General features: G+C 41.6%; 1 protein-coding gene across 3 annotated transcripts in view; it reads right to left on the reverse strand.

The window, feature by feature from the left end:
* The window catches only part of NLRC5 (NLR family CARD domain containing 5), a 98,642-nt gene that overhangs the window by 19,607 nt on the left and 58,056 nt on the right, over positions 1 to 20,979 (reverse strand). For all 3 annotated transcript variants that reach the window (XM_043988811.1, XM_043988812.1, XM_043988813.1), the window contains exons 18-31: positions 20,340 to 20,414; positions 19,461 to 19,544; positions 15,229 to 15,318; positions 14,246 to 14,293; positions 12,708 to 12,794; positions 12,122 to 12,205; positions 10,203 to 10,286; positions 6,775 to 6,864; positions 6,431 to 6,490; positions 5,296 to 5,379; positions 4,367 to 4,450; positions 2,888 to 2,977; positions 2,440 to 2,505; positions 729 to 812 (exon numbers count right to left, since the gene is read on the reverse strand). In XM_043988811.1, coding sequence (XP_043844746.1) covers positions 729 to 812; positions 2,440 to 2,505; positions 2,888 to 2,977; positions 4,367 to 4,450; positions 5,296 to 5,379; positions 6,431 to 6,490; positions 6,775 to 6,864; positions 10,203 to 10,286; positions 12,122 to 12,205; positions 12,708 to 12,794; positions 14,246 to 14,293; positions 15,229 to 15,318; positions 19,461 to 19,544; positions 20,340 to 20,414 — 1,110 coding nt within the window. The remainder of the gene's footprint in view (positions 1 to 728; positions 813 to 2,439; positions 2,506 to 2,887; positions 2,978 to 4,366; positions 4,451 to 5,295; positions 5,380 to 6,430; positions 6,491 to 6,774; positions 6,865 to 10,202; positions 10,287 to 12,121; positions 12,206 to 12,707; positions 12,795 to 14,245; positions 14,294 to 15,228; positions 15,319 to 19,460; positions 19,545 to 20,339; positions 20,415 to 20,979) is intronic.

Genomic DNA, 20,979 nt, shown 5'->3' on the forward strand with positions numbered 1-20,979 from the left:
GTGCCACTGCTCTGAGTGTATGGACATAGTTGCTCCTTTAGGAAGGTGATCCCAGCTCTGCTACTTCTGTGACTATAAGCAAGGCCCTTTCCCTTTCTGGACCTCATGGACCTTAAAGATCATTCAGTCCAGCCTCCTCATAAACTGAGGCTCAGAGAGGTTGAGTGATTTGCCCATGTTCACACAGCTAGTAAGTAGCAGAGCCAAGATACCAACCAAGATTCTCTGACTCCAAATCCAGCAACATTTTGGGCAACCTGGCAAGGCTAGATCTCAGGATGTCTTCTGGGGACAGAGATCTGGGACTCAGCCCCCGCGGGACTCAGCCTGCTTTCTCCTCCTCCTTTGTAAAGCGAGGGATGTGGACCAGGTGATTTCTAAGTTTCCCAATAGTTCTAAATCTTTTGATCCCAAGGATACATTAGGTATCAGCAGCAGCAGAGCCCGCACTAGTGCTCAAGGGTTCTGACTCCTAGTCCAGAGTTCTTCCTACTACACCACATTGCTAGGCACACCCCATTATATGGCATAAATCCAATTCAATTCACCAAATATTTATTCAATATACTGTGCGCAGAGCCAAGAATGAGTTACTAATAAAACATGACTTTAAGATATCACTGATGTGTTTGGAGCCTATGAAAGCTTCCTAACTGGGAGCCCTTCCCTTCCTCTCAACTACTCCCATTCTCCCTTGCTCTGTTCAAAGGTTGGTCTTGGTGGCTTACATGAGATCAGTCAGCTTCAGCCCTTTCTCCATCAGTTTGGCCAGCCCAGTGATGTGCTGCTGCTGGAGGTTGAATCTGGTCAGCCTGAAAGGGGAAAAGGGGAGGGGGATCATGGTCAGGCTTATCAGAGCGACAACTCTGCAGCCTGAGAATGAGCTGAGTGTTTATTAAACTCCAACTGTTTCCTCAGCACTGAATGAAAAGTTCACTGTGGGTAAAGACCTGAACTAATGTAGAGAATGGGGCTGAAGAAGGCAGGAAACAAATGGGTCCTTGCCCTTGGGGAATGCAGAGGTTCCTAACCTGAGATCTATGAACTTGTTTTCTAAAACTATTTTGGTAAACATATTTCAATGTAATTGGCTTCGTCATTTTCTGTGTTTTATGCATTTAAAAACATTACTCAGGGGCAGCTAGATGGTACAGTGGATAGAGCACCAGCCTTGGATTCAGGAGTACCTGAGTTCAAATCCGGCCTCAGACACTTAACACTTACTAGCTGTGTGACCCTGGGCAAGTCACTTAACCCAAATCGCCCTGCAAAAAAAACCAAACCAAAACCCAAACCAAACCAAAACAAAACAAAAAAACATTACTCAGAGGAGGGTGCCTTAGGCTTCACCAGACTGCTAATGGATTCATGGTATAAAAGGGTTAAAAACTTCTGATCTAATGGAAGAGGCATCAAAACACTGACAAGACAAACACATGAAAAAGCTAAGATGACTATGATCAATATGATGATGATTCATGATGCCAGAAAGTGCCATTCTGGAGAGGTGATAGGTTTAGGGTGTGGAATAAGACACATATTTTTATACATAGTCATCAATGGTATTTGTTTTGTTTGTGCATATTTGTTACAAGCAATTTGTTTTCCTTTCCTTCCCAATGGGGCAGGGGAGTGGGAGGAGAAAAAGACATTTCTGTTAGTTATTTTTTGAATTCAGACAGGGGGTAGGGGAATGGGGGTGGGTGGGAAATGTCATCGCTTCCAGATGGGGTTACTATATTATCAGTTTTACACAACTGTTTTATACTTTGTTACAAGAGACCTCTCATGAAGTGGGAATAATCTACAATTGTATGAAATGTGAAAATAAAACACATCAATAAAACTTTTTTTTTAGTGAGGCAATTGGGGTTAAGTGACTTGCCCAGGGTCACACAGCTAGTAAGTGTTAAGTGTCTGAGGCCAGATTTGAACTCAGGTACTCCTGACTCCAGGACTGGTGCTCTATCCACTGCACCACCTAGCTGCCCCCAATAAAACTTTTAAAAAAAAGCTGAAATGAATGTGGTTTGAGTTATACACAAGGACTGATGCAACAAAGGACATTCAATGGGATGATCTAAACTAGGGAGTAACAGTCTGGGAAGGTTTCCTAAAAGAAGTTACAGAATCATAGATTTGGAGCTAGTGGGGGACCTTGAGGTGACAGAGGGTTGTGGAATCTAACCTTCTCATTTTCCAGAGAAAGAAACTGAGGCCCAGAAAAGAAAAGGGAATTTGCCCAAGATCCCCCAGATGGCAGAGCTGGGATTTGAATTCAGCTCTTCTGGCTCTAAATTCAGTGTTCTCTTCATTCTATTTTGTTGGCAGGATTTTGAAGGAAGAGAGATATGGTTGGTGAAATGGAGAGGAATTAACCAGCAAAGGAGAAAGTTCTAATTTCCCTTCCCCTCTCTGTCCACCACAATTTGGCATTACCTCAGGGTCTTTCTGGGCTCTTGGTCCTTGGTGAACTGTATCAAAAACTTCCGCTCTGGATCCAGGCTGCATAGAGAGAAGGGGTGAGCATAGGATAGAAATAGATTATGGGAACAAGGGATAGGATAGTAGGTTCAGGATGAACCACAGGACTTCAGATCTTTGATATCATCTAGTCTACCCTATCATTGTATATATGGAAAAACTGAAGTCCAAAGAAGGAAAAGCACTTGTCTAAGGTCACATAGCAAGTGTCAGAGCCAGGACTACAGCTGAGTTCTTCTGACGCCCAGTCCAACGGCCTTCCCATTGCTCTACAAAAACGTCAAGGCCCAAAAGACTGGGATAGGGAGGTGAGTAAGTGTTGCTCTTCCCCTTCCTCCCTGTACAGAGGAGGCCCCCAACCTCGAATAGTGGAAAAAGTAAAGTTGGAGGGTGAGTCACTCACCTCACTGAGACTTCATGGGCCTGTCTGCAGGTGGAGAGAGCATCAGTGAAGAGCAGAGCATCCTCCTGAGAGATGCTATTGTGGCTTAGGCTGCAATAAGAAGGAGGGGAGAAGGGACTGGAGCTGTGTGGTGGAGACCCTCAGATGTTACTGTCAGGAGCACATCCAAGGAAAATTTCCCTTCTGTCCCCTCCCCCATGCCTGCAGGATTCTTGGGATCAAGGATGCCAGTCCCTTAGCTCTAGTTCCACCTCGTCTATCATTGCCATAATAATAATAATAATAGGCATTTCTATAGTGCTTCCAAGTTTGTAAAGTACTTTATATGCAAAATCTTATTTGAGCCCCATAACAACCATGTGAAAGATATTACAACTATTGGTACAGATGAGAGATTAAATGACTTGCCCATGAACATACAACTAGTGAGTGTCAAAGGTAGGATTTGAATCTAGATCTTCCAGCTTCAAATTCAGCGCTCCAGCCTTTACAAAATTTTGCATCCAGTTGTACGCCTTTGGATCACCTCTGTGCCTCCAAATACCACCCACCTTCAGGAAAGGAGGGGGCTGGTCTTCCACTGGGATCAAATCATTACTAGTTTGCCAGGAGTTAATTGGCTTGATGAGTTGGAACATCATGTTAATGAAGACAAGGCTTTAGGTTCAATCCCTATAGGGGCCAGTAAGCTTTGGAAAATAGAGCTACTATTTATTGACTACAGATTACTGCCTTCCCCCTCATCAACCTTTGCTAGTCACAATTTAAATATATGGCTTGAAACCCAGGGGACTCAGAGAAGTGAAGATTCCTAACTATAATTCCAGCCTTACTGCTGGGGACACAGCTCATGGCAAGAAATGATGTAAGCTAAAGTGAAATTTCTGGATTATTGGTAAATTTCAATGATTCCCTACTTCCCTTGCTATCCATGATTATGCAAAGTCAGGGTCACAATAGAGGGACTGTTTGGATGGGATGAATAACAGAAACAAGACTTTCAGCTATAGCCAATGACTTGTCTCCCCAGTATCTAACAAGGATTCTTTTTTTACACAGTGAGTGGGAAGAACAAGGGATAAGAGGGACCTTAATTCTTTCTGAAGAGATACTAGAATAATACTTATACTTATAGCCTTCCTTCCTTTTTTTGGGGGGGGGGGCAATGAGCGTTAAGTGACTTGCCCAGGGTCACACAGCTAGTGTCAAGTGTCTGAGGTCAGATTTGAACTCAGGTCCTCCTGAATCCAGGGCTGGTGCTTTATGTAGCCTTCCTTTCTTTATAGCAGATTAAATTTTTTTCTTTTATTCCTTGTCTGGAGTTAGGTTCTTGGTCCAAAAACCTTGGGGTTTCTATCTAAAGACTGCCCTATAAAAGCCTCGAGTTGATGGTCTCTTTTTGCTCTTGCCAATTTCGACCACTCCTCTCCCTTTCTTCCCTCTTTGCCCTCCAATCCTGTAGGATAGTTGCTTTCTTACTTGAGAGAGCCAGAGAGATTCATCTGAGGTAAATGCTCCAGAAGATATCTGAGCCCTTCACCATCCAGCAAGTTTCCTGAGAGACTGCACAAAGTGGAAAAAGATTAGGTTAATTTTCATCATCAGCACCATCAACATCTTTATCCCTCTGCTTTAATAAATACACACAAAGAACACAACCCTTAGGAGTTATGAAAAACTGAATAGATAGATACAGACTTGCCTTCAAGGGGCTTATACTCTAGTAGAAGAGATGAGGAAACAAAATAAACAGGTAATGTCCCAGAGTGCTATCTGTGAGAAGGCCAAGCCCAGATGATTCTCAAAACAGACCCATGATAAGAACGTGCAGTGATACTCCCTCAGTACTTTTATCTTCCACCTCTCTGCACTCACATAAGTTGTCTCCCGTGTCTAGAATGTACCACAGCCTCATCTTTGCCTCCCAGAATCCTTGTCCACCTTCAAGGTTCAGTTTAGGTGTCATCTCTATGAAGCTTTCTCTGAACCTTCTCCCCACAAAATGCTCATGCTCTGTCCTTCTTCAATTTGCCTCCTACTATAGTTATTTGTGTATCTTTTGTATTTTTCCTAGTAGAGCTTTCCCTGAGCTCCTCAAGGGCAAGGATTGTTTTTATTTTTGTCTCTCTAGCACCTAGGACAGCTACCTTGCACATTCACCTATCTCTTTCTTCTTCTTCTTCTTCTTCTTCTTCTTCTTCTTCTTCATCTTCATCTTCTTCTTCTTCTTCTTTGGTGGGGCAATGAGGGTTAAGTGACTTGCTCAGGGTCCCACAGCTAGTAAGTGTCAAGTATCTGAGGCCGGATTCGAACTCAGGTCCTCTTGACTCCAGGACTGGTGCTTTATCCACTGTACCACCTAGCTGCCCCCCCATCTCTTTCTTAATTTTCCCCCAGCTCCAACTTACTCAAGGTGACTCAGATCTTTGCACTGCCCCAGTGTATAGCACAGTTGCTCCATGTCCATTTGGCTGATGCAACAATTTGTGAGTCTGTAGAAGGAAGGACAGATAGGAGATAGTTACAGAAGCAGGAAAGTCCATGGCCTTGATCCCTATCCTCTATACCCACAGGTTCATCACTCATCTCTGAGGTTGCTCCATTAGGATAATAAGAACAACAACAATTAACACTTACATAGTCCTTTAAAGTTTTCAAAGCACTTTACAAATACTATTTCATTTGATTCTCACAAGAATCCTGGGAGGTAGATGCTAATGTTATTCCCATTTTTCAGATAAGAAGACTGAGACAGTTAGTTAAGTGGGTTGCCCAGAGTCACACTGCTAGGAAGCATCTGAGGCTGAGACCACATTTGAATTCAGGTCTTCCTGATTCTAGGTAAAGCATTCCATTCTGGCACCACTTAACTGCTTGAGGATGCTATCTCAGACCAGAAATATGGGCTCCACATCAAAAATCTTTGGGAAACTCCTGACTATCAACTTAAACTCTCTGGCAATTTAAGCTAACCTCACATGTCTTCAGGGAAAGATTATTAGCATGGCTGAAGGTTCCTAAGGAATAAAAATATATAGCAGGAATGATCAACCCATGACCCTGGTGATTCCCCACAGCCTCTTTTAGGGATAGAATGAGTTAGCTCAGAGGGTGCCAGGCTGACCTGTAACCAAGGTGACTAAGGTTGTGGGTTTGGTCCATACTGGGCTCCCCAAGTAGCTTGGCTATGCCACAACCATAAGCTATGCTCCTAACACAGGCCACCCTTCTCACAAGTGTAAGCCCTTATTAGTGCCAAGGGAGGTGGCTTGGAGGAGGAAATTTGGGTGGTTTGGTGCATATCTGTCCCTAATGATGAAGACATAGCTCAAAGAAAGTGTCCTACTGATGAAAACTTCACTTTCCTTCATTATGGTTGGCATTATTATTTCACAATCAATAGCATATTTTATTCCCTTGATGGCCAGTCATCCTATGCCAGATATTTGGGTTCCTAGTGCCAATGACGTTGGGCACTACCTGGGAACCAGTCTTTATCCTCAGTATAAAAGCATTGAAATGGGCATGTCAGGGCTTTCTTACCCAAAGGACACTCCTTTCCTCTTGCCAGGAGTAAAGTACAGACAGGCAGACTCCTGGGACCTGAAACGTATTGAAGCACAGATCAGGACTCCTTCTATAAATGCCCCCTGGGGTAGAAATAGTCCTTTCAAGGAACCAGGCACAGGGGTAGAGAATCTGGGACTTGTAGTATAGATAGATATTCTCTCTTTTTAAAGAAAGGGTTCACAGAGAAAGTTCCAGGGTCTCTCTTAGGCCTACAAGGAAACCCCAGTTTAGGTGAGTGGCATATGATATCCTCAAACCTGACTATCACCTAAGAGGATTTTTTATTCCCATGGAATATGTCTAGAGTGATCACATACCTGACTTCCACCTTTCGAATTTGTTCACATAGGTTAATAGCACTGGCCAGCAAGAAGATGCTCTTTAGAGACAAAGTGGTTTGGCTAAATCTGTGAGGGATGAAAATAAAGGGAAATCAGTCAGGAGTGTCCTCATCTTAGTTGTAATGTGGCATTTTTTACGTCCAAAGATGATACTATTGACTGCACTCACCACTGGTGGGGAGACTCTGGGTACAAGAAGTTTCCTGAGAAACATGGCCTAGCCATACCAGATCTCAAACTGTGATAACAAAACAGTGATCATCAAAACAATCTGGCACTAGGGGGCAGCTAGATGGCGCAGTGGTTAAAGCGCTGGTCCTGGATTCAGGAGTACCTGAGTTCAAATCCAGCCTCAGACACTTAACACTTACTAACTGTGTGACCCCGGGCAAGTCACTTAACCCCCATTGCCCTGCAAAAAAAAAAAAAAAAAACAAACAAAAAAAAACAATCTGGCACTGGCTAAGAAATAGAGTGGTGGATCAGTGGAATAGACTAGGGACACAATACACAGTATTAAATAACAACAAAAATCTAGCATTTGATAAACACAAATACCCAAACTCTTGGGATGAGAACTCACTATTTGACAAGAACTGCTGGGAAAACAAAAGCAATATGGCAGAAGCTAGGTATAGACCAATATCTTACACTGTATATCAAGATAAAGTCAAAATGGGTACATGTTTTAGACACAAAGGGTGATGTCACAAACAAATTAGGAGAGCAAAGAATAGTTTTCCTGTCAGATCGATGGATAAAGGAAGAATTTATGACCAAACAAGGGATAGAGAGCATTACAAAATGGATAATTTTGATTATATTAAATTTAATTAAAACTTTGCACAAATAAAACCAATGCAATCAAGATTAGAAGAAATCAAGAAAGCGGAGGAAAAATTTTGACAGCAAGTACCTCTGATAAAAGCCCCATTTCTCAAATAGAGAACTGAGTTAAATGTATAAGAATGCAAGTCATTCCCCAATTGATAAATGACCAAAGTATATATAAATAAACAGTTTTCAGATAAAGAAATCAAAGTTATCTATAGTCATATGAAAAATGTTCTAAATCACCATTGATTAGAGAAATACAAATTAAAACAACTCCGAGGTACCACCTCACACCTATCAGATTGGCTAATATGACAGAAAAGAAAAATAATAAATGTTGGAGGGGATGTGGGAAAATTGTGACACTAATGCACGATTATTGGAGTTGTGAACTGATTCAACCATTCTGCAGAACAATTTGGAACTATGCCCAAAGGGCTAAAAAACTGTGCATACCCTTTGACCCCAGCAATACCACTACTAGATCTGTATTCCAAAGAGATTTTTAAGAAGGGAAAGGAGCTATTTGTACAAAAATATTTATAGTTGCTCTTTTTGTGGTGGCAAAGAATTGGAAATTAAGATGGGAAATGTCCATCAATTGGGGAATGGCTGAACAAGTTGTGGTTATAAGATTATATTGGGAGACTATTATGCTATAAGAAATGATGAGCAGGCAGATTTAAAAAAACCTGGGAAGACTTACACGAACTGATGCAAAGTGAAGTGAGCAGAACCAGAAGAACATTGTACACAGTAACAGCAATACTGTAGGATGATCAGTTGTGAATGACTTAGCTATTCTCAGCAATACAATGATCCAAGATAATTCTAAAGGACTCATGATGAAAAATGCTATCCACATCCAGAGAAAGAACTGGTGGAGTCTGAATACAGATCCAAGTATACTATTTTTCACTTTATTTTTTTGTGGGTTTGACCTGTGTTTTCTTTTACAACATGACTAATATGGAAATATGTTTTATATGTATTACACATGTGTAACCTATATAAAATTGCTTATCCTCCCACGGATGGGGGGGAAGGAAAAAATTTAGAACTCAAAATTTTAAAAAACAAATGTTAAAAATAGTTTTCACATGTAATGGGGAAAAATTAAATATTCATAAAAAACTGGTTTCCTGGTGAACTGAAAAGAACACTGGACTTGGACTCAAGAGATTTAGAAGAACTTAGTTCTAGTCCCAACTCTGTCACTTACTAGTTGTGTGACAGTAAGCAAATCACTTTACCTTTCATTTCTATTAGTCTCAGTTTCCTCATCAGCACAACAGATTTACAAATACCTACTCTCCTTTCATCACAGAATCGTCATGGATAATGTATATTCTCTGAGCCTCAGTTTCCTCATCTATCAAATGAGGATGATTGTTCTTCTCTTGAAAAACTGTTATATTATCAGCTCCTAGATCTGGAGCCAACCCACTTATTTTAGAAATGAAACTCAGGCCAAGGAAGATTAGGTACCTTGTCCAAGCTTATACAGATAGTAATCACCAGAAGGAGGTTTTGAACTAAGGTTTTCTAACTCCAGAGTCAAAGTTCTTATTATGCACTCACATTCTTTTGGCAGTTTTCCCATTTGTAAAAAGGCTAACTAGGGATAGGGGTATATAGCCTGTGCTCCTAGGACAGAGTTTAGCTAATTAGCTAGCCCAAGGACAAAGCAAGTGTCCTTGACCTCCTTACAAGTTTACTCTAGCCTGCTGAGTTAGCCAGCCCCTCCCCTTTCCTGCCAGAGAGGATTTTAGACTAAAAAGAGCTAGAAATGTGACAGCTCTTTTAGGATCCTCCAAAATAAAGGCTCTATAGAAATCTAGAGGATTATTATTTTTTATCATTATCATAATAGTTTAATTTCCTGTCATATTTTTTCAGTTCAGCTGGCTTTTTTTCCCCAGCCCAGTGGGGAGGGGAGGGGGATGTTCTCTGTATGTATTTTTTTTCTCTAACATTATGCCCATCTCTCAGCTCTGCAGAAAATATTTAAAATAAATCTTTTCATTTGAATAAGTCCAATCTGAAATTGGAAAACAGGGTTATAAATACAAATGAGGCCACTGCTTAGAAACACTTTCCTTGTTACATGCCTGATTATGACCTTTACAAATCCTGTCTGAAACATACTGCATTTATAAGTCCCCATTCCCCAAGTCTTTTCTGTTCTAGCTACCATACTCTATATTTAACTTGGTTTCCCAATTACCTTAGAGATGATAATGACAATGATACCTCCTATCTGTATAGCCCTTTGTAAGTTCCAAAGTCCTCCTATGTTCATTATCTCATTTGATCCCTTCCAACAACCCTGTGAAGGAGGCAGGACAAGGATAATCCTCTGTATTTTAAAGATAAGGAAATTTAGGCACAGAAAAGGAAAATGACTTGCCCATAGTTATAAAGTAAACAAGTGGTAGAACCAGAATGAGAATATAAGGTCCCTTCGCTCAATCTTTTAAAAGTAAGAATTATTAAAGAAGGGTATGTCATATGGCTTAGCCAAGAAAGGTTCCATGGAATTAATGAAAAGAAAGTTCTAAAAAACTTACTTCAACAGGTTCAGACTGTGGAACTGGGGTATATGGTCCAGTAGCTTCTCAATGCTCTTCTCACTCATGGTAACATGGGAGAATCTATGGAGGGAAAAATTCAGCAGCAGTTACATTATAAGGAGGACCAAAAGGAAGGATTGTGTTTGATGCAAGAGAGCAAAGGAGGTGGGATGGCTGTTACTATTACACCTGGAGAATTCAATTCAATATAGTGCCTACTGGCAAGGCAACTGTCTACACACACACACACACACACACACATACACATATTTGTGTGTGTGTGTGTGTGTGTGTATTTAAAGGAGGAAAAAGAAAATATAAGCAACCAGGGGGAGAGGAGGAAAGGGGATCAAGGAAAGCTTTATGGAGGAAGTGATTCCAGAGTCGAGACCAGAAGGAAGACAAGGATTCTGAGAGGAAAAGAAGGTATGGAGTATTCCAGACAAGGAGACAGGTTCTATGAATCCATACAAATGGGAGACAGGGAACAACCATCAGTTTAGTTTGACTGGGACATAGAGTTCATGAAGGAGATAGTATCAAATAAGACTGGAAAGATTGGTGACAGCGAGATTGCAGAATGCCTTAAATTCCAGGCTGAGTGTGTATTTTGTCTTGGATGCAATCAGTGGTAATGGGATAGCCATTGAAGGTGTGTGAGCAGAGGAATGATATGGTCTGACTCTTTCTTGCCTTAAGATAGATGATATTTTTACTAGCTGTATGACCCTGGGCAAGTCACTTTGCCCCATCAAAAAAAAAAAAAGATATGATCTTATCCAAGACAAATACAAAGGACTCACAAAGGAAAATGCTATCTACATCAAGATAAAGAAACGATGGACTCTGAATACATTCTTTTCACTTTGTTCTTTTTTTTTCTTTTGTTCTGTTTCTTCTTTCACAACTGTGACTAATGTGGAAATATGTTTTACGTGATAGCACATGTATAACCTATATCAAATTGCCCAACATTTTCAGAAGAAGGGAAGGAGAAAAATTTGGAACTCAAAATGTTATAAAAATGAATAGTAAAAATGATCTTGACATGTAATTGGGGGAATGGTGAGTGTTAGGACGTTGAGCTCCTCAAGTCTACTAAAGCCAAATTTCATCTCTTTTGTACTTCTGCCATGGGTGACTTGCTCCTCACACATGACAATGCATTGACATGACAACTATCCCCCATTCCTTGAATTCCTCCTCACCTCTGCCTCTTAGAATCCCTGGTTTCCTTCAAGACTCACCTCAAGCACCAACCACCAACCACCTTCTACATGAAGCCTCCTTGATCCCCACAGCTGTTAGTGTCCTTCCTTCCAAGCTTCCTTGTATTCATTTTGTATACTTCCTGTATAAACTTATTGAAATACATTCCGGTTTTCTCCCATTAGATGTGTTTCTTGAAGGCATTTTTACCTTCCTATCCTCAGTACTTATCAAGTGCCTAGCACATAACCAGGCACATAAGAGTTGTTTTATTAATGTTTGCTAGTTGACTGATTTGGCTGGTCCTGTGGGGATGGCTCCCCACAAGTCAGTACTATTAGCTAACCTTTTGTTGGCAGGAAGATAATACACTCATTCACAGCATCTTCCAAGAGGAGCATAACCTGTGAGTCAGGCAAAGCCTGGGTGGTGCTGGACACTCATTCATCCAGGCATCCCTTCCCAGCATAAGACTTTGAGTGAGGAGGCTTAGAGAAAGTGGTTGGAAGGATTGTGTTGGCCATGATGCCTGTAGCATAGCGTTAAGTAGGCTGGCATTCAGCAGCTACTTCTTTGGCCCCCCAGAACCAGTGGGACTGGCCAAGTACAAGACCACTTTGCACCCCACCCAGAAATCAGCATCTCTGAACTTCAGGAGAAAGGCAGGGTAAAGTGAACCTGAGGAAGGCATCTATTCTTCTACTCACTTGATCTCCAGCAGTCCCCGGCAGGTCTTCAGAATCTGGAGTAGCCTCTCTAGCTTTGGGGGATCCAGTTGACACTCTCTGAGACTGAAGTAAGAACAGCAGGGTCAGGGTCTGAAGTGGTTCCAGCTGTTGTCCCAGCTATCTTCTGCTGCCGTTTCATCTCACTACTGTGCTCACCCCGATGGGCTCTTTCCACTGGGGGCAATCTGTTTCTTTGCAAACATTTTTTTCTTCAACCCTCCCTCCCCACAAAAAAAACCTTTCTGTTTTCTGGGAAGACCTCTACTTATCATGGGTTCATCAACTTATAAATGAAAGAGATCTTGGAGACCAACAAGCCCAAAGCCCTCATTTTACAGATAAGGAAACAGGCTCAGAGGGTAAGTAACTTTTCCAGGATCAAATAGCTAATAAATGTCTGAGGTAGGATTTGAACCTGAGTCTTCCTGACTCCAAGTCCAGAATTCTATCCATTGTGTGACCTAACTGACTCCCAAACTCCACTTGGAGTAGAAGAGGTTTCTGGGACCCCTTTTAGTCTCTTTCAACAAAGGGAGAAGTCAGGGGAGAGGGAGAGGAACTGTACCAGAAGCTCTTGGGAAAGTGTGCGTCCCACTCCAGGGATTTCTGCTGAGTCTTCTGCTTTGACCATAGTCTAGAGGTACTTTGTTCACTTGAGGGAGGAAAATACTTTATAAGAAACTCTGTCCAAGGGGCAGCTAGGTGGTGCAGTGGATAAAGCACCGGCCCTGGATTCAGGAGGACCTGAGTTCAAATCTGGTCTCAGATACTTGACACTTACTAGCTGTGTGACCCCCATTGCCCCACAAAATTTTTTTTAAAAATTAAAATTAAATTAAAAAAGAAACTCTGTCCAGTTATTAGCCAACTAAGTAAGAACTATAGGATGTCAGAATGTTAGAGCTGGAAGGGATCCCAGAGGTCATCTATTTCAATCCCCTCATTGTACAGGTGGGCAAACAGGGGTGATGGGAAGAGACTGGTTCAAGGTCATACAGCTAGATGGTGTGGAGACAAAGCCAGCGGCTGTTCTCTCTCATCTGGCCAGTCCCTACAGTACCTGGAAGGGCTTTTAGGGAACAACTCCTCCCTCTCTCTACCATCCAAGACTTTTGGTGTCTGCATCATTTTGGTAGAGTGGTCCTATGGCCAATTCCCCATCTCTTCTGCGGATCTTTCATGGTCACCAGTGTCTTGGACCACATCTGGCCTTACACAGACCCACTCCTAGAAGTAGGTAGTTCTGTTTCCCCATTTCTCAATGCCACTTCCCATTCTTTGATGTGTCTTTGTCAAACTCTGGGCGGATCGGGTAAGTACAATAAAAACTTTGTTATATGGTGTGTGCCAAGAGAATTGGGATATGTTCATCCCTCAGATATTCTGATGAAGAGTTGTACTTGGCTTCAGCTGGGTTCACTTTTGATTTTAAAGTATCCTATCTCTTCCTCCCTAAGACTTCTTTTTTTTTTTTTTGGTGGGGCAATGAGGGTTAAGTGACTTGCCCAGGGTCACACAGTTAGTAAGTGTTAAATGTCTGAGGCCAGATTTGAACTCAGGTCCTCCTGAATCCAGGGCTGGTGCTTTATCCACTGCACCACCTAGCTGTCTCCCTCCCTTTAGAAAAAGCACCTAGCAGAGAAAGGGAAGGTTGGCAAATGAGTTACTATTTAACTATTTGACGCAAAGATAACGAAGTTTTTCAGTGAACTCACTGCTCTTCGATTCTGAGATGCCATAAGAAGTTATAATCAGAATGGAAATGGGTAAGGAACTTATATGTGTAATTCACTACTGTGTGACAAAGTCCTACTAGACAGAAATCTAACTTATCTCCTCCCAGCAGAACAGTACATAAAAATACTCTGATAACCCCTGGGTCCCATAATGGTGAACTCTGGTCGCATTCACAATTACTTTACTGGACATTAACTCTGTCAGAATATCAGGAATGTCTCCTTTTAGGCATCTGAAATGACAGAATATCTTACTATGTATGCTAGTAGAGTGAGCACCATGGGTCAATCTACTGATCCTGTGTATGTGTGTGTGTGTGTGAGTCTGTCTGGGGGATGGGTCAGTAGTGATGACCTTTGCCCTTACCTGGCTCTTCCAATGCATCTCACATGGATGGACTGTTTTCTTTCCAAGCTAGAATTCAATTAAAGTAAACATTACTTAAGTAGCTACTATGTGCAAAGCACTATACTTGGCATTGGGAGAAATGTTAAGTTTAGATAAACATTTTGTGGACTTGAGTAGTAGGTGGGTAGAAAACACATGACATATAAACTTAAAACCGTGATTTATAATAGAACCTAAGAATAGAAAAGAAACACACAAGTAAAAACAGGTGTAAACAGGGCCCTTGGAAAGGCCAGAGAACTCTTCCCCTCAGACAGCTAAAAACTGTCCCCTAAAAATGCAAGTAGCACAGTAATTCTGCTTCGTGATTTATATTTGGTTGGTATTTGAGGAAAAACCAAAGCAATGTGAATTCTGGAATCTAGAATTGGAAGAAACCTTCTGATGAAACTGAAAACAAGAGGGGGAAGTAACATGACCAAGGTCACACAGGAAGGTGTGCCATTGTGTCACACAAAAACGAGAACCCAGGTCCTCTGATTCCATTATACTGTGCCATTTTCTCCACTTTTTTGGTAGCTAAACTGTCATTTATATTATGATGGTGCCCATTACCCTGCTAATACCCTTTACTAAACATGAACCAAATCTCCATTATTTACATGAATAGAGTGTACATCCAGGCACGGATAACCAAAAACCATGAGTAATACAAAACCAATTTGTATTCATTCGAGTCATGGTCTCTTTGGTTGCAAGTTTCCTTTCCTAATTTGCACCGGTTCAGGTTAACAGGAATATTAGCATGTATTCCCTGAGTACATACAGGCTGGCTTAAACTGCCACAGATAATCCACGAAGTGAAAGGAGTGAGAATTGATCAAACTCTGCCCTATGTGACATCTGGGGAATCTGAGTCCTTCTGCTATCTTCCTAGGCTTATCTTCATCAAAGGATCCCAAATACAGGTGATCTGGGAAGAGACAGAGAGCCAAACTCACCTGATGTCTACCTCATGGATCTCCTCAAGGTTGGAGAAGGCCGAGGCTAGGCAGAACACAGCTTCCAAGGATGCTCTATTCTCATTCAAGCTAAAGAAACATGGGGAAGAGACCATTAAATCAGGCCTGCCCAAGAGCTAAAGGCACATTCTTGTTATATTCAGAGTAAGATTTTTTTTTTTTTGGTTATTCACTTCATTATGCAAAACTTCACAGTCCTTTGCTTTCCAGAGCTGCAGCCTCACTTCCAGGGCTGCAGCCCTGACCCAGAGTAAGATTTTTTTTGGGAGGTCAAAAAGAAAAACTCATTGACTGTCAGAGTAGAAAAGGCCTTTGAGATCATTAGGACCAACCATCTCATTTACTTATTTTTTTCTTTTTTTGGTGAGGCAGTTGGGGTTAAACGACTTGCCCAGGGTCACACAGCTAGTAAGTGTTAAGTGTCTGAGGCTGGATTTGAACTCAGGTCCTCCTGACTCCAGGGCCGGTGCTCTATCCACTGTGCCACCACCTAGCTGCCCCTCCTTATTTTTTTTTTTTGGTGAGGCAATTGGGGTTAAGTGACTTGCCCAGGGTCACACAGCTAGTAAGTATTAAGTGTCTGAGGCCAGATTTGAACTCAGGTCCTCCTGAATCCACCTATGCCACCTAGCTGCCTCCCCTCCTTATTTTTTTAAAATAAAAGTTTTATTAACATCTTTTGTTTTTCATGTCACACTCATTTATGTATATATGCTCCCCCCAATAAGTCCTCCACTGAAAGAGAGAAAAACAATTAAGCAAAACCGCCAAATCCAATGAAAGTTATCTGGCATCATACATGGTGTTCTATATCCAAAGTCAAGCACCTCTCTAGTGAAAGGATGGAGGTGACTTTCCTGACTTGTTCTTCAGGGCCAAAATCTAATCCCTTTATTTTAAAGATGGCCAAACTGGGGCCCAAAGGAGAGTATTTTGTTTGCCTTCACAAAGTAAATCAGTAATAAAGCCAGATAAAAGAGCCCAGATTTCTAGATGACCAGAACAGTGCTTTTTCCATGACATCACAAAGCTTTCTCTGAGGAACTCTCCCTCCCCATTGCTATTTTCACACCCAGTGACTTCCCAAAGGTAGTGAGAACTTCCCTCATCACAAAACAGCTCCTCATACAAGCTACTGCACCTCTAAATCCTGGGAATTTTCACTGATTGCTCCCCATGTCTGGAATACTCTCCCTCCCCCTGTCTTCTCTGGATTCCTTCAAGTCTCAGCTACAATTTTCCCTTTGGCAAGAAGCCTTTCCCTTCCCCCTTAATGCTGATGTCCCCAAATATGGTGCTGATACCTAAGCCAGGAAGAGCAAAAACAGAGAAAGAAAATTATAGACCAATTTCCCTAATGAATATCGATGCAAAAATCTTAAATAAAAGATTAGCAAGGAGATTACAACAATTCGATCACCAGGATAATACACGATGACCAGGTGGGAGTTATGCTATGTGACAATTGGAGTGACGCCCCCTGCTGAAGAGATACTGTAGGAAAGCTCCACCATGAGGAGAAGGCGTCTGAGGGCAAGCCTTGTGGCTTGGAAGATCAGTTTTTTGGTGTCAGGAAGTGACGTTTGCTCGTGGGTACTGTCGATCAAAGCTACCGGCCAATTAGCTTGGAGCTGTGTGTGCGTGAGGATGGGATGTTTCTGGTTGTCACAGGAGGCTTGTGGGATGAAGAAGGCTTGCTCTCTCTCTTTCACCAGGACCTCATGGGGAGTGGGGCTGGAGATGCTGGCTCCCTGAGATAGATAGATGTAGGCACTTTGGCCTCTTTCTCTCTCCTCACCAAATTCTTATGCTCTTTAATAAATGCTTAAAAGTCTAAACTCTTGCTAAAGCTTCTAATTCATTGGTGACCACTCATTAGATTTTTAGACAGCCTAGCTAGAATCTTAGCCACCTTACGTGCAGCAGCTATTCAACCAGGAATGCAGGGCTGGTTCAACATTAGGAAAACTATCAACATACTCAACCACATCAATAACAAAACTAACCAAAATCATATGATTATCTCAATAGAAGCAGAGAAAGTTTCAGACAAAATACAGCACTCATTCCTATTAAAAACACCAGAGAGCATAGGAATAAGTGGAGCTTTCCTTAAAATAATAAGCAGTATCTACCTAAAACCACCAGCAAACATTATATATAATATAATGTAATAGGGATAAGTTAAAGGCCTTCCAAATAAGATAAGGGGTGAAACAGGGATTTCCATTATCACCTCTATTATTTAATATTGTACTGGAAATGTTAGCTTTAGCAATCAGAGAGAAAAAAAGCAATTAAAGGAATTAGAATAGGCAAGGAGGAAACAAAACTATCACTCTTTGCAGGTGATATGATGGTATACTTAGAGAATCAACTAAAAAACTACTTGAAACAATGAACAACTTTCGCAAAGTTTCAGAATATAAAATAAATCCACATAAATCATCAGCATTACTACACATGACCAACAAAGCTCAGCAGCAAGAGATAGAAAGAGAAATTCCATTTAAAGTAACGGTAGACAATATAAAATACTTGGGAGTACACCTGCCGAAACAAACCCAGGAACTCTATGAATGTTGATGCCCCTTCTCTAGTGATTATTCCCGATTCATTCCATATCTATCTTGTTTGTACATATGTGTTTGTATGTTGTCTCCCCCAGTAGACTGGAAGCTCCCTGAGAGCAGGGATATTTGTTGTTATTGTTGTTGGGTTTGGGTTGGTTTTTTTGTTTTTTTGTTTGTTTTATTTTTGCCTTTCTTTGAATTTTCAGTGCTTAACACAGTATGTGTCACAGAATCAGTGCTTAATAAATGCTTATTGACTGACTGTCAGGACTTCATAGCAAGAAGGAACCTCCTCCAGAGAGGAAGCCACTCATCTCTAAGGACTCTTTCATTTCTAAATCAATGAGCCTGAGATTTATAAGGCCCTGGCCCCATGTTACCCACTATAACCCAGCACCTTATTACAGAGATTCAGTAACTGGGTCCAATCACATCATGCAACAGAAGCTGGTTAGACTCTACCACAGTGGGCAGCTAGGTGGTGCAGTCGTTAAAGCACTGGCCCTGGATTCAGGAGTACCTGAGTTCAAATCCAGCCTCAGACACTTGACACTTACTAGCTGTGTGACCTTGGGCAAGTCACTTAACCCTCATTGCCCCGCAAAAAAAAAAATAAATAATAAAATAGACTCTACCACAGAGGTTAGCCTGGCCTCTTCAACCCTCCCATGGATCCAAGATGTCATCGCTATGTAACTCCCTCTACAGAAGCAGATTGAAACCCAGCCACATCTTCTATTGGGCCTTTCTATGTTTTCCTATAAAACCTCCATAGATGACTAATATTGTAATTTTTCTATATAATGTACATACCATTGGTTAATATACATTGTAGAGGAAATTGAAAATAGTATCAATTAATAATCTAGTAGTAGGTAGAGATCCAGCTATGGAGTCAGGAAGACCAGTGCTTGTCTTGTATCCAATACACCTACTAGCTGTGTGATCCTAGCTAGACTGCGGCTCAACACTTAGCCTCTTAATAAGCCCCTCCGGAAATATTTTAACACTATTAATTACAGATAAGGAGTTGATTTGCATTGATGGAGAGAGTTTCAATGCTAAGAATTTCATATCCCAGTGAAATCACAAGTTGGGATCTCTTTCTCTCTCTTTCCCTTTCTCTCTTTCTTCTTTCTATATTGATATCTCCATATACACAAATCTATATCTATCTGTCTTTTTATCTATGGAGGGAAAAATAATAGATCATATTCAAATATGCTTTAAGGTTATAAAGTTTTGGGGTTTGGGGTTTTTTTTACAAATATTAATCTCATTTGGTCCTCATAAAAACCCTGCAGGGCAGGCAGTACAAATATTATTATCTCCACTTAACAGATGAGGGAATGGAAGCTTAGCAAAGTAATTTTCTCAAGACCACACAGTTAGTAAGACAACAGATCCCAGACCAATTCTCTTAATTACAAGGCTTTATCTGTGACTAAAAACAAAGAATAACAGGGAGGGTTCTGAAAAGGATTCTCTCCTTCCCCTTCCCTTCCTCCTCCCCCTTCCCCTCCACCACCCATGGATCCTGAGCAGAGGAATGTACTGCAAAGCCAGTATCTGAACCCAAGATAGCTTAGCTCCCTGCCCCATGCTGCAGCCAAACACACCTTATGTCTCATCACTTACGTCAGGAACTTCAGGGACCTCAGGCTTGGGAGAATGTGAGTCAGTTTCTCAATGCCTTTGTTACCCAGACAGTTGTTCGATAAGCTGAGAGGGGTGAATGGATCAAAAGGAAAGTTGTTTTATTTTTTTTCTAAATAAAGACTGTTATGTGAGAATAGAAGCAAAAGGGCAAGAAAATTCCCTCTGGGCCAGTCTTCTGCTCACTTTTCCACTTGGCTAGCCACCCATTGCCAATGGCCCATGACCAACCTCTGAACAAATAACACCACAGATATTGGGAAGATGCCATACAGTGACAGTAACTAGGGAAGGGGAGTGGGGGAAAGGTGCTGAGAAATGCTGATCATTTCCCCTTCCTGACTGGCAGAGGAATTTTAAAATAATAATCCATCATATCTGCTTAACCCTTTTTACCCTCAGAAGCACATTCAGAAAGAAACATTATCTTATTTGGTCTGAGGAGGTAGGCAGGGTTGGGATTATTATCTCTATTTAAAAGTTGAGGAAACACTTTTTAAGTGACTTGTCCATTGTCACACTAGGTACTAGTGGCATAGTTGGATTTAATGCTTGGGTTGCTAGGTCTCTGATACTAAGACTATTTCCAGATGTGGCAGCAGTCTGGTAGGAGACTAAAGGAGACAGAGGCTTTGGCTCATCATGGATGGGGTAACCGAAGGCAAGATTTCATGGTGTGGAGGGGCAACCCCATTGGCCTTAGGTGAGTTGGCTTGGGATTGGGCCATTTTAAAAATCAGCAATCCACAAGAAAGAGAGCCCAAAGGTACCTGTAGTTTCTGCTCCTAGACTTAGCAGGCTTGCACCCAGGCTCTTCCTGGCCTAGGGAGGATGTGGCCTGGTACAAATAAACAAACTCACTCAACATAGCTGTAGTTGTTCAACTCCTGACACAGCTTCTCAAGGTCACTGGACTGGAAACTGCAGTCTCTTAATCTGCACAGAACAAAGACAAAACCAGTGGTTTCTAACTTCCCACTCTAAGAGACAAAGGGGGAGGAGGTAGAGGAAGAAAGAGAGACCAAAAGAAAGAGATATAATGAGAAACATACTCAGAGAGAGATGGTCGTAGAGAAAAACAAGGAAAGACAAAACAAGAAGACAAAGAAATGAACCAGGGAGTTAGGCAAAGACCTTTGTTTTTTGGGAGGAGGGGTCAGTTCCTAGTTTTTCTCTCTCTCTTGTTTCTCCCCCATCAAAAAATAAAAATAAAAACAAAACCCAAATATGCCTAAGTCCAGCAAAACTAAGTCCCAAAGCACAGAAGGTTCAGAAGCAGAGTCGAGAGCTCTGGAACAAGGGAGGATGGATTCTAAGCCCTGTACCTTGGGCTTCTGGTTTCCTCTCAGCAAACAGGAAGGCAACCTCCACCCCCATATTCCTCTCTTCCACAAAAGGTAGTAACAATGCTTTCTAACCTTTTGGATACAAAGATGGCAGCAACGGACTTAACCGGTTCTATGTTCTGGGAAAGAAAACTGCAGACCACTTCAGAGTGAGA

Source organism: Dromiciops gliroides, chromosome 2 (genome assembly GCF_019393635.1).
Source record: "Dromiciops gliroides isolate mDroGli1 chromosome 2, mDroGli1.pri, whole genome shotgun sequence".
Lineage (NCBI taxonomy): Eukaryota > Metazoa > Chordata > Mammalia > Microbiotheria > Microbiotheriidae > Dromiciops > Dromiciops gliroides.